General features: G+C 39.9%; 1 protein-coding gene across 1 annotated transcript; it reads right to left on the bottom strand.

Annotated features, from left to right (window-relative positions):
- Window positions 1-7,792: 7,792 nt before the first annotated feature.
- LOC18433146 (protein IQ-DOMAIN 3) lies at window positions 7,793-12,744 on the bottom strand. Its single transcript, XM_006843242.4, has 6 exons — window positions 12,499-12,744; window positions 11,509-11,597; window positions 11,038-11,364; window positions 10,268-10,495; window positions 9,128-9,247; window positions 7,793-8,811 (listed from the first exon to the last, which is right to left on the bottom strand). Exons 2-6 carry the CDS (start codon window positions 11,581-11,583, stop codon window positions 8,104-8,106), a joined length of 1,458 nt encoding a protein of 485 aa, XP_006843305.1. The 5' UTR covers window positions 11,584-11,597; window positions 12,499-12,744; the 3' UTR covers window positions 7,793-8,103.
- Window positions 12,745-13,405: the final 661 nt, after the last annotated feature.

Below are 13,405 nucleotides of genomic sequence, written 5' to 3'. Positions count from 1 at the left end.
CTCGCGTGGGCACCCTCTTATATCACAAAGAAGCGCCCCAGCTGCTTTAGCTAATTCAGAATCACCTCTCTTGACCTGCAATCCTCTTGTTTACTGCACAACACTTATATGGTTAATTGGCGAGACACGTGGGTCGAAGAGACCTACCCTTGTCTTAAGGCATCGCATGCTCATATGAGGGAGTGATGAAACGGAAGGCTTCCAATAAAGAGAGAAAGGAGAAGAAAACTTGACTAAGGGGCAAGACTAGCATGACGACCGAGAAGCTACCGACTCAAAGTGACAGCAAGATAGGCATGGTTCTCAAAACCAGCACAGTGTCAATACTACTCTAAACTGAGACCAATATGGTGGCACTAGGCTAAGTCTACCCTCAATCAAGTAAGGGGAGAAAAGAATGAGGGGACGAAAAAGGGACAAAGAGATAGAAAGCGAAACAGCAGAAGGGGAAGGACCCAGACGGCAATGGTATCGTCTTTGGCATCATGAGAAGACGTCATGCCTCTTACGGGCGGCGATGGCCTCTAGTGAGACTCCCGACGATAGCATCCCGCAAGGCACACGGCGCCAGTCATGGAATATGAGAGGAAGCCTGCGGACGACAATGAGTTTCACCACTAGCAATGCGAGGAAGCAACATGTCCCTTGCGGACGGCGATGACTCCTGACAAGGTAAACGGTGACAACTTCCCGTGAGGTGCACAGCGACGGACACAAACAGGCACGGAAGGAGCCTACGTGTGGCGACGGGTATTGCCGTGACCCATTGGCGGACGGCGATGGATATCTCCACATGCAATAGTTTCGCGTCAAGGTGAAGTCCCCACAGACGGTCATGGGCTTCACTGCTCGCGTTCCTCGCTGAGACGTTGAGGGTACGTCTGGGGACGTCGATGAGCAGCGCCATCTGCAAGTCTCACCGGGAGCTAGAAACGAAGACAAAGGGGGAGGAGAGCTCGAGCATGGCGCTGCCATTGCCATGCGTGACCTGTGAGATCACGGAATACGCATGCACGGCACTGCCACTGCCGTGCATGGCCTCTGAGGAAAACTCAGGCGGAGGGGAGGAAGAAGAGAGAAGAGAAGAGAGAGAAGAAGAAAATAAATGGAAGAGAGAGAAGATTTACCTCGAACCTAAGGTTACCGATCCAAAATTTTCTCTCACCTTACTTTCTCTCTTAAACGTGACCCAATAATGAGAAGAAAGATAAATTGTATTAAGTAAAAACTCTCTTTTTTGTGAAAGGTTGAGTCCTCTGGTGCATACAATGATGGTAAGTATATATAGAATTTTCCCCAAACATGAGTGGATGATCAAAAGTAACCGTAATTATTGAAAATTAAGATTAAAGTGATTTAAAAGATATTATAAAATGGGGTGAAAATTGACAGATTTTCCTTTTCCTAACAATTCATGGAATTCCAAAACAGTCTCAGTGTTGTCGTAGAACGTGCATGATTTTTCATGGATAATCCGGGGTCATTTCGATGCCTAGTTAATCAAAAGATGATTGTTTTTTTGTAGGGCTCGGCATGGCGATTGATTTGATACCAACTTCGAGCTATGGATCGTGTGTTTAGTGCACGATCATGTGACTTGAAATTTGATTAGATCTTGAAACTTCGAATCGAATGTGTGTTCACTCCTTGATGTTTTTCGATGATTTCTTCACTAGATCACACTGATCATGCTGTTACGATCACGGGGCAACAAATGCAGCTCGATTCCATGCCTAAACAAAGATTTTGCATCCTTGGAATTTTGGCCGGAATCTAAAATTCCAGCGACAGAATTTGCAGTGGCTTCGTCGGCTTCGTGTGCGGAATCCGACTATTCATCATATACGGGGTTCAGGTCAGAGATGGCCCAAGACCTTACACGTGCTTAGAATGGGTCTCACGTCAATCGAGCTCGCGAGCAGCATGATTCAGCCCCTCGAGCGAGGCACGACGCTACTGAATTTCTTGCACTTTCTTCACGGATCAGCAACTTCTCTCTAGCTTTTGTTCACGAGTACAGTCACGGGGTGTGCCACATATCGAATCGCTTATCTTGATGCGATGAAAGTGCTCACCAAATTTGAGAGCGATCCGACTTGAGATGGGTGAGATATGAGCATCGAAAGTCACTACTCGTGAATGTCCCTTCAATGGTGTAAAGTTGCAGGGTGGCTGCACGGGAATAGCGTGCGGCTCCTCTTGCTCCCCTCTTTTACCTATAACTTCTTCCTGGAGTATCCGTTCGAGCTAAAATTTGACCCTTGGGGGTTTTCAACTGTGCCAGATCCAATGACGGTGGTCCCTTAGCAAATTGAGATATCGAGAATGTAGCTCTAGTTATAGGGTCTGTTTCAGGGTGTTAGAGGTCAATTCTGCTAGAACTGCTTCTCAGTTTGCACTACCTTAGACTTGTCGGAATGCGACGAAACTTGGCGGGAGACTTTTGAGAGACCTCATGAAGATCTTGGCCAGTTTTGGGGCATTCTAAGACTGTCGGGATTTCCACTGTTTGCTAGGATTTTAATAAGCAGGGTCCCCATGATGATGAAAAATATCTTCCAACACTCTCATGTGCCCATCTGGCGAGAGAGGGTTACACTACCAAAGGGGTCCCAATGGATAGTGCCTCATATAGAAATTTTGGGAGGCACAAAGCATTTCAACACACATAATCGTCCTAGCTCCCATCCTATCATAGGGAGTTAGGTAAATATCTTAACTGCCAGCACAACTTTCATATCAAATCACATTACACTACTAATGGATGACCTGTTGCGTAGTGCCACTTATCAAAGCACATTTTTATTAGAGTACATTCTTATCAGGGCACAATCTTATCGGAGCACATTCTTATCAAAACACAATCTTATCAGAGCACATTCTTCTCAGAGCACAGTCTTATCAGAGCACATTCTTATCAGAACACATTACGACTATGCAATCGTTCAAAGCATGCCGACAAAATTACATATCGCTTAACTTGTATCATAATCATGCACATATAATACTACAGAACATGTATCATAGTCACGTACACATATCATAACAGGGTATATCTTACAATATGCTTTCATATCATAGCAGGGCTCATCTCATTATCAGGCATTCTTATCACCATAGAGAATACTTTAATGCAGACATGTATGTCTAAAGCAAAACACAAATCATATGGTTCATTAAAAACATTTTCAAATTATTTTGCTGGTTTGGGAAGTGAACACAGTCCACCTTTAAGAGTATAATTTCCAAATCAAAAAGAATTTCAGTATGATCCAACAGCTATTTATAAAGTACACTCGCTCATCTTTCATTCAAAAGTGGTTTGAGCTCATTTGGATATGATTTAGTTAGTAAACCGTTTAATACAAATACATATAAACTTTCTGGAAAATTTCTTGTCATCACTACAGTGATATCTTCATAGAAAAAGGGACATAATTTCCAAACCACAGAGAATTTTGTTTTGATTCCAGAATCATATTTAAAGTAGACTCACTCACCTTTCATTAAAAAGTAGATTGAGCTCATTTGGACATTACTTTGTCAGTAAACCGTTCAATACAAAAACATGTAAAGTTCTTGAAATTTCTTTTCATAATTCTGGCATGTTCTAACAAATGGTACATAACTTTTCAATCAAAAGAAATATTGATATGGGGTATTTTCCCTCTTAAAATAGACTCAAAGGGGTACCTCCTCACAAAATTTCATAGTCAGCAGAGATAATTTTAGTACTTAAACAATTACTTAAAGAAGAGTCACAATCTTGGAAAAACAGAGTGCACACTTAACAATCACATCCATATCTCTACTCAATTTTCATACTTTATCAAACAAATTGAACATGCATCAACAAGGCATGAAACATGGGATCTTAGATCCACTTACTGTACTAGAAGCACTCCAATATACACTCCAAAAGGCCAGCTCCAATAATGGGTTAAGGTTTAAGGCTAAGGACGGTGGGCGTGAGTGAGAGAGAGAGAGCCAAACTTTTGAGAGGGGTGTGAAGGGGGAATACTTATAAGCAAGGAGGGGGAGGCAGTAGGCAAGTGGCATGCAAGGTATACAAATGACATACAGTGGCATACACATGGTACTCAGTGGCATACAAGTGACATACAGTGGCATACACATGGTACTCATGAAAGATCAAGCATAGAGTTCTCGGCAACATCGCGCACGGTGGTGTCGCACATGGCGGCACCGCTTACGGCGATGTCGCCCATGGCAGTATCGTGCACGGCGGCACCACACACAGCGATGTCACGTATGACGGCATCACGCAAGGCGATGTCGCACATGGCGGTGTCACGCACGGCGACACCATGCACGGCAATGTCGCACACCGTGGTATCGCGCATAGCAACACCGCACACGGTGATGTCGCGCATGGCAGCACTGCCCACAGTGGCATTCTCATGCATGCATGGCGGAGCCATCGCCACGCACGGCAGCACTCAAAAATGCCGAAAAAACCCAGGTCCTTATATCAGGTCATGAGGTACTTGATGGGATCGGCTTGTGAAATGGGTCGGGAGGATATTCAAGGAGGTACTGCATAATTTATGCACTGCGGATACTAAGGCCAAGCGCATAATCTCAATGGGAGAGTAATTATGCTCCAACTCGTTCATGGTGCGGCTTAAGTAATACAATGCCATCTTTTTCCCCTCCTCATTTTGTAAAGCCAGAAAGGCTCCTAGAGATCTTTCAAGAGCGACTATATACAAAATAAGCAGTATGCTTGGAACCGGCACGACAGCACAGGCGAGTTAATAGGCAGGCCTTGGTATTGTCAAAAGCCTTTTCACAATCCTTATCACACACAAAGGGCACATTTCGTTTATAAGCCTTGAAAATAGTTAGCACCTCCTAGAGAGATTTGAATAAATCTCTAGATATAGTCCAACAATTGAAGTGAGTCACAGTCTATGAATCAAAATAAAGGTAATTATGGGAGAAGTTTGAACTAAAAACTACCGAGGAAAAAGAAAAATAAACAAGATTCAAGAAAACCATGCTCAATCGTTGAGAAAAGCCCATCTTCCATGAACCAAAAGCTAGACGATTGTGCTCCATAAGCAAAAGCTAGACGAGTTGGGTAAAATTAAAACCAACTTTGTGCTATAAAAAATCATACGCCCTCAATTGAAAACTCCCAACTTGCATAACCCACAATATAGATAATTAACAAGAGAGATAACCCAAAGAGTTATGATCAAATAACATAAGGGAGAGAGAGAGTAGAGTTTCAAGGAATCACCTATAGCTAAAAATCCATTATTTACAAAATCCATATCATAAAACAATTCAAATAACCGAAAACCAATAGAATTCAAACATGAAATTCATCATAATAGATAGTCTCAATGGGGCAAACATTCGCCCCAGCAATAGCGACCTGTGAAGTCTTCTATTAAACAGACGTAAAGAACTGTGGCTGCTCTACTCATTGTTACTCTATAGGAACACCCACCTCTTCAAGTATTGTAGTTTTTATGATGACTTCTGTCTCCATGCCTTTCTCTCTCTTGGTGTTCTTCAACTATCGATTCTTCAATTGTAGCCATCATTAGAATGGTCCAAAGAGCTATTGGGTTTCCTTACGTTGTGGTTGCAGAGAGAATAAAACAGTCAGGGAGAGCTTGTAAGATTTAATCAATGAAAACCCCAAAAAAATCTTGTATTATTATCAATAAAAAAAACCTAAAGAAAATGGGTCGACCATGGGGCCCAAAATGATGTGGGAGAGATGGTGGATAGTTTGAGGTCGTTTAGTAGCTTCAATCGATTGGTAGGGTGGAGAGGGTGAGCTCGGATGGGATGCAACAATCATCATCATCATAGTTTTTTTCTAATTATTTGAGGTCAGCTACATGAATCCTGATCTACCAATTTGATCTATTAATGTCAAACTCTCAGTGAAACCTTAAATCCCTATATATTTTTAGACTACATTATTTGGAATCGGCTACACAAATCATGGTTCGCCTGTTAGCTCTATTAAATGTCATACCCTTAATGAGGTCATAAGTCCACATATCCTTTCAGACTACTTCCAACCTCTTTTTTTAGGCCTACCCCTTGCCCTTTTCAATCTTTCAATTTGAACTAACCCGCACATCCTAACAGGTGATGTATTGGATCCACGCCACACATGGTCAGCCCACCGAAATCTACTCTTTTTCATCTTATGGCCTATTTTTGCCACACCTAAATTTTTTCGAATAGATTCATTTCAAATTATATTTCTTCTTGTTTTGTCACTCATCCATCTCAACATCCTTATCTCCGTTGCACTCATTTTATAGACATACTATTTTTTGTTTGCCCAACATTGGCAAACAATGGCAGAAGGCAAATAGGGAAAGGAGAGAGAGAAGAGGCTATTAAAAAAAAGAATGGGACAACGAGCGCATATTCCCCAAATAAATCTAGCTTTCAAAAAAAAACAATCAATATGCAATTCTTTTTTTTTTTTTTTTTTGAATATATATATATATATATATATATATATATATATATATATATATATATATATATATATATATGACAATTTTGAGGCATTTTAAAGATGCGCAAATCTACGATACAAAGCCGCACTTTGTTCCAAACAGCCTTTTGCCCTCAAAAACTAGGATACGCAAAACTTGATTTTGCATATACAAGTCCAAAACGGGCCATAAAATTATAAGGGAAAGGTTTCTATGCTTCCCCTATAGCATAGAAGTTCTATCCTCCCCCTACCATCCAGCCGTCCAATTTTGATCAAGAGAGTCACTCACCTTTTGATCTTAGATTCGACATTTCAAAGTATTTTATTTTTAGTTTTTTTTTATACAAATTGTATGAATATGAAATTTGGTACATGACATCTTCTCATTGGGGCGCACATATAAAAAATATTAAAAATAATTTTTCGATAAAATATAATGACCAAAATACCTCTTAAAACTTTCAAGGGTATTTTGGTTATTTTATTTTATTGAAAATACTTTTTTTATATTTTGCGCTAATGTGAGTTTAACAGAGGAATGGACGTCCAAAATTAGGTGTCAAAATAGTTTATAGAAAAAAATTAAAAATAAAATAGTATAGAGACGTGACATTGTAATTGGAACAATCTAACCCTCCAATCAAAATGGAGGGTTGGATAAAAGGGAGGATAAAACTTCCATGCTGTAAAGAAAACATAGAAAGCTTGCCCAAATTATAATGCCTAGAGTTTGAACTACACTTAATAACCTCAACGGAGCAATGACATGGAAACAACCTTAGTCACCTCATGTAATTAATGTACGTCTTAAGAAAAGATTCAAGGATTGTATATGATGAGACCATTCACCTTTGGTACGCGGACGTCACAATTATTTATAACCATCCGATGGTAAATCTAATAACTTGGATGTCTCACAAAGTTCAAAAAAAAAAAATTTGAACTTTGAACTTGATCAATGGTTTACATCTAATAGTCAAAATTAATTATGATCACCTTGTATCAAAGATAAGCGATATTATTTTGTAGTTTTCTAAAAATTTATAAAATGTTGCAACCTCATACTATTAAAGATGCACATCAAATATCCAGTAAAAAAAGTATTTTAATGTTGGAAAAACCTTTCAATTCGCCATCTGACCTTTAGATGAGATGCATAGATGTAAAGAAAAAAAAAACACTCAACCGACTCCACCAAGAGAGGAGAGCACGAGAGAAAACACAACTCAAGATTTTACCTTATGTAATTAATGTACAAATATTTGTAAGAGACTTCATCAGGAGAGACAGAGATATTCAAATTCTGTTTTGATTTTTATTTTGTTCACGTACAACCCAACCATTACAATAACAGTCGTCAGCAGCAACTAAAACCCTCCAAACCCCATCACCCCAATACCAACATCAAACTAAGCCTAGATTGCCAAACATTCTGAACACAATGAGAATGGCCAAAGAAAAAAAATAAATTAAGAGGAAAGGAAAAATAAAATAAAACGATTCACCAAAGACATCCAAATATCCCCCCCTGACCAAAACCAAAAATAAACAAAAAGAAAATAATTCACAAGAACATCTTCCAAAGACAAACCACCATACATTCATCACCGCCCACCACCATTGCTCATTGAATGTTCTGTATTATTAACATCCAAGTCCTCGAGCAACCCATCCACCCTTGGAGGGCCCGAATGGCGCCGGGATGCAGTGGATGCCACTGTCATCACATTCTTGTCAACTACCGCAGGGAACGACAGCCGCTTCTTTGCTGACAGTCTTTCAGGGGTCACCTCGTGCATCCTCGTCTTGGCCCGTGCCGACTGCGTCGGAGCCATATAGCTGGGGACAGCCGGGGAGCTCGCCAAGCTCTCATCGTCTCTGACATATGAACCCGCTAGGCTATGCCTCCTATTCCTCTCTGATTGCACGCTCACCATGCTCCTCAGGTCATCATCCTGTGGACCCCACCCGCTACGGGGGCTCAATGTCCTTGGCCTTCCACTACCGGACACTGAAGGGGCCCGAGATTTTGGCGTCGAAGGAGACTGCTTCTGGCGGGATCCCCCTGGCTTTTGTGAAACCGGCGAAGAAAGGATTTGCTTTTCTAAGTTTGATTCTCGCTGTGCGTACGCTTTGGTAATCTCTCCAGGTGCCATGCTTCGGCTGGTTAATTTGGATTGCGGAGGGGTTTCTCTTTCACGGGACTCCCATGGGCGAGCGGCCATCCAGCGCTCAAGCCAGCTCCAACCCCAGTGCGGGTTGCTTGGATCTGAAAACAACGGGTTTGGGGACCTTGAAGGGTTCTTTCGCAACTGATGAGGAAAGGCGAGTACAATGAGCATCTCAAGTTGAGGATTGTTATATATTGGGAAAGTCTACAACATAATCCTGTGGACAGCAGTGACAATGAAATGGACGGCGATGGAGAAAGTTTGGTACCCCACTATTAGGGGTCTTGTCCAATTCTGGTGGATCCCACCATCTCTCCATCAGCGTTTAACTTTTCATTAGATGTTAGGAGCTCAATGGGCTATGGTTTTCCATGGCCTATTGGGTATATATATATATATAGGAATGCTTTCATAATATTTGTGCACAGTTGGAGAAGTTTTTCGACTGAGTAGATACCTGGTGAGAGAATGCATAAGCCAGTGCTCTCTCTCTCCTTATGGCAGCCTCATGTTTGCCGAGTAAGTTGGCCTCAATTTGCTCTTTGGACTGCAGGCTGTCATCCCAGTCCTCCCCCATCTGGTAAAAGGAAGAAAACAAATGGAACCCTAAACGTCACTTATCTTGCATCACACACAGCATGGATGAGTAGGACAATCTAGATTGGATGGATTGCTCATCGATCACAAGAAATCCTTATTGATTACATACAAAATAGAAAATAATCATTTAAAACATTAAAAAAAAATCCTTAATTTCCATGAAATGATTAAGGTCTTATATCTGAATATGTCAAAAGCAATAATATGAGAACATTTCAACGACTTTAAAAAAAAAAAAAACAACTCAGAAAGTAATCTAAATTATGAAATGAACTCCAAATTTCTACCAATGGGAATTCGTCATGCTTCTAAGTACCATTAAAATAATTAATCATTTTTCCTTTTTAGTGACTAATGTATTGTTCAAGGGAGAAAGCCATGATCCCACATTTTAGGCATGATGATCAATGGTACCTGGAAATTTTTCTAGGTACAAGTGTTGTTCTGAACTAGTTTTTAAGAAACAGACAGCATTTTCATGACTACATCAATCTTTGAGTATGAGAATATGAATATCAATTAGAGACCAAAAGGCAAGGGGAAGTCCCTCAGTTTATCCAGAATGATCAAGCTGCATCTTATTTATTCCCACCGAAGTTTCATGGCCCAGGTAGCATCAACCAAGGAAAGTCTCAACATTCTACCAAAAAAGATTAAAGATGCTTTGAGATACCGTCAATTAAAAATTCATGCAAACCCAAAGTGTGGTCTTACGCACACCAACTTCTCATATGATGAAAAGATTCTGCTACATTCATCACACTGTTTTCCAACCCTTCCAGCAGTATAAGGGAGTGCCTTCATTTGGAGTGTCCTTAACAAATTACTCCTTGGCAAGTGATGCTAATCAAATCCTCTAATGAAAAATAAAGCAACTATGCGAGTTGTGAGCCAATGACAGTCCATAAAAATCAATCCACAAGGGAATCACAGATATACAAGCATGACATCAAATGGCAACCATAAACCAGGAAAATGAAATAGAATTGCAACTCACCAAAGCCCTCAGATTCTCAAGCTCCTTCTCCCGTTTCTGCAACAACTGGCGTTGCAGAGCGTGGTTCTCTTCTGACATTTGTATCCTCCGAGCCCTGATATGAGACTGAACTCTTGCCAATGTCTGCATGCAACGCAGTGTTGTTGTAGCCTGACGCTTAACAGAGCTTCCATCCACTAATGTTTTCAGCCTAACCAAACCCCTCAATGCACGGAGCGCTCTCCTGGCCTGAATCACAAAGCCACCATCAACAGTAAGAAAAGCCTTCTCCAATCATCACCTAAAAATACATTGGTTATTTTCTTTTTTGATGAATAATAGCCTTGGAGTACACAATAGAATTGAAAAATATGCCACTTTATAAACTACACAACCTTTGTCCTGAACTGCATGAAAACCAATTATTAGAGAGTTTGGTTAAACCCCAGAAAATGTGCCATAATTGGAAACTTACAACAAACACATGAATCAAAATAATTGAGAAGGACACCAAGGATGACATACTAAAGGAGAGTCTTAACTGCCACAAGAAGTAAGGGGAGAATGACAAAAGGAACACCATGGAGAAACATACAATGAATGTGTCACCTCAGAAAATAACAAAAAACATAAACGTTTATAATTGAACCACAACCAGTTTTCACCATAACAATGAAGAAAGTAGCAATTTCCAAAGGAGAAACAAAACATGGAAACAAAAGAAACTCATCAAACCACATAGTAATGAGAAAAATGCTAAAACGCAAATAGGAAAAACAAATTTAGATTACCAAGTATCCTCGGAAGGCAGTTTGAATCTTGATAGCAGCCACTTCTTCCCTTGATTTACCAGAGTAACGGGAAGCAGTGGTGAGACGAACAACCTCCGCAGCAGCTTGGGCAGCTGCAACGGCAGCCTCCGCAGCGACAGCAGTAGCAATGGCAACAGAGTAGGCATGCTTGTTCTGCTCTTGCTCGGCTTCGCTCAGCTTCAACTCCTCAGAAGGATGAGGAGGCGGATGAGGAGGATTTTGCGGAGGTTCCTCTGAAGAACAGCAACCATCCGTCCGTTTCGATTTCCCAAATCTCCATTTCTTCTTCGACTTCTTACCACTTGACTATAACAACAAACACAACAAAGGAAGAAAAGAACCGCCGTCAAAAAATTAAAAGGCGCACACTTGAAGCATGGAAAACAAATGAAATGGAAAGTGAAAATGTTTTGATCTCTAGAGTATGAGGTGTGGATATGAAAACCCAACCTGTTCTCTCTTTTCCTTTGATTCAGGACTGAAAGCATTCTTCACTGAAACAAGCCAGCTTCCTTTCTTCCCCATTCTGCTATCATCACCTAATTCAATGTATCATCATATACCCAAATTCATCAATTGAAATTTGCCTACCACCTGGTTTCGGATGAGCCCAGTTCTCAAAGGAAAAATACAGACAAAAGTATGAAATGAAAAAAAATAAAATAAAAGCTGATACTGATGAGCCCAATTCTCAGAATAAAAAAAACTACAGACAAAATGTGAAAATGAAACAAAAAAACTATCAAATGGGATCAAATCAATCACATAAGCTACTCAAAAAAGGAACAGCGTGCCACAAGCATATAAGCCACCCAAATTAATGTAGAAGAGAAAGAAATAATACAGGATTGCATCTAAACAGGAGGACTTTCCCAAAAAAAAAGAGACCACTAAGGAAATAAAAAAAAAAAGGAGAAAACTACAAGCTCTCAAAACACAATATTGACAGATCCGAAGTCAAACTCACATGTTCGCGCTGCCAATAAACATATTTAAGGCTACATGAAAATGGAAACCATAGAGTCCATATCCATAACAGAAAATCACACCAGACAACAGATCAAACAGAAAACTGAGAACCCACAAAAGCATAAATCTCATTACCCATGCCCATTGAAAGGCAGAAAGGAAAAACAAAACCAATTCCCCAATATCACAAGATCCAAGCAAATATCAAAACCCAACATCCACAATCCCAAATCACAACATAAAGATCTGTCCCTCTGCGAAAACTAAAAGGAAAGGCGTCATCTTTCTACTGTATTTAAACACCAAGTTACCAAAAACTCGAATCCGATTCTCAACAGAACAAGATTTTACTTAGATCTAAGCAAAAAAAACACAGAAGAATCCCCTCAACACGAATTTAAAAAAAGAAAAGAAAAAAACTAATCGATTTTTCAGATGAACAATTTAGAGAGATAAAAAAAGAAGCAATACCTGCAATCGAGGAAAATGAAAACTGATTCTCAGGGAGTGAGACAGAGGGGCAAGTATCAAAAGAAACAGATCTGTAGAATGTACACAACCGAAGGCTAAGATGGTTGGATATTGAAATAATTGGTGGGGGGCAGTCCAATTTAATTTAATTCATTCGCGGAACCCTACACTCTCTCTCTCTTTCTCTCTCTCTATCTCATCTTTCTCTCTCTAATGGGAATTTAGAATTGTTATGAGACTGGGTTTGATCGATGGATCGTGGATAGCAGTTTTGAGGGCTGGGAACAGCTGGGCATTGTGAGGCATGGGGTAGGGTCCCACTCCTACCTCCCTCAATCAAAACCAACGACAAAGCTGGGCTGTAATTACTTAATTAATAATATGATCTCTCTAACCACCACTTCTATCTTTTATTAAAAAAATAAAAAAACTAAAGGGAAATTCTAATCAAGGTTTCAAAAAATCGGATTGGTTACTTACATGAAAACGTATCCAGTTTGGTGGATTGGCTATATGCCCGAGTAAACCAGTATAAAGATTTAAAAATAAAATATTAAAAAATTTTAAAATAAAAGGTGGGGCCAGTCTTTACTAGTAATGTTTTGTTAGAGAATCCAGACCAGTTCATGGAGGGCAGGGATAGGTTCCTATACTTTAAGGGAAACGTTTATATAGATCCGAGCCTCTAAACAATCAAATTTGAGCCTACTTCAAATATTTCATTAGAAGATATCGTTCTGATGCCAAAATATCTTCAAATTGATCATCTCGACATCAAGATGCATGGACATGAGAAAAAATTAGATTTCAAGTTTTGAAAATAGTATATTTTGTAACGTATTTTTGGACTGTCAATTTTCAAGATTCTCAAGTTTTCATAAATCTATCGATCTACACTATTTTTAAA

Source organism: Amborella trichopoda, chromosome 8 (genome assembly GCF_054954075.1).
Source record: "Amborella trichopoda isolate Santa Cruz 75 chromosome 8, AtrichopodaSantaCruz75HAP2 v2.0, whole genome shotgun sequence".
NCBI classification, from domain to species: domain Eukaryota; kingdom Viridiplantae; phylum Streptophyta; class Magnoliopsida; order Amborellales; family Amborellaceae; genus Amborella; species Amborella trichopoda.
Note: the sequence above shows the minus strand (reverse complement) of the source record. Positions and strands in the feature narration are given on the sequence as shown.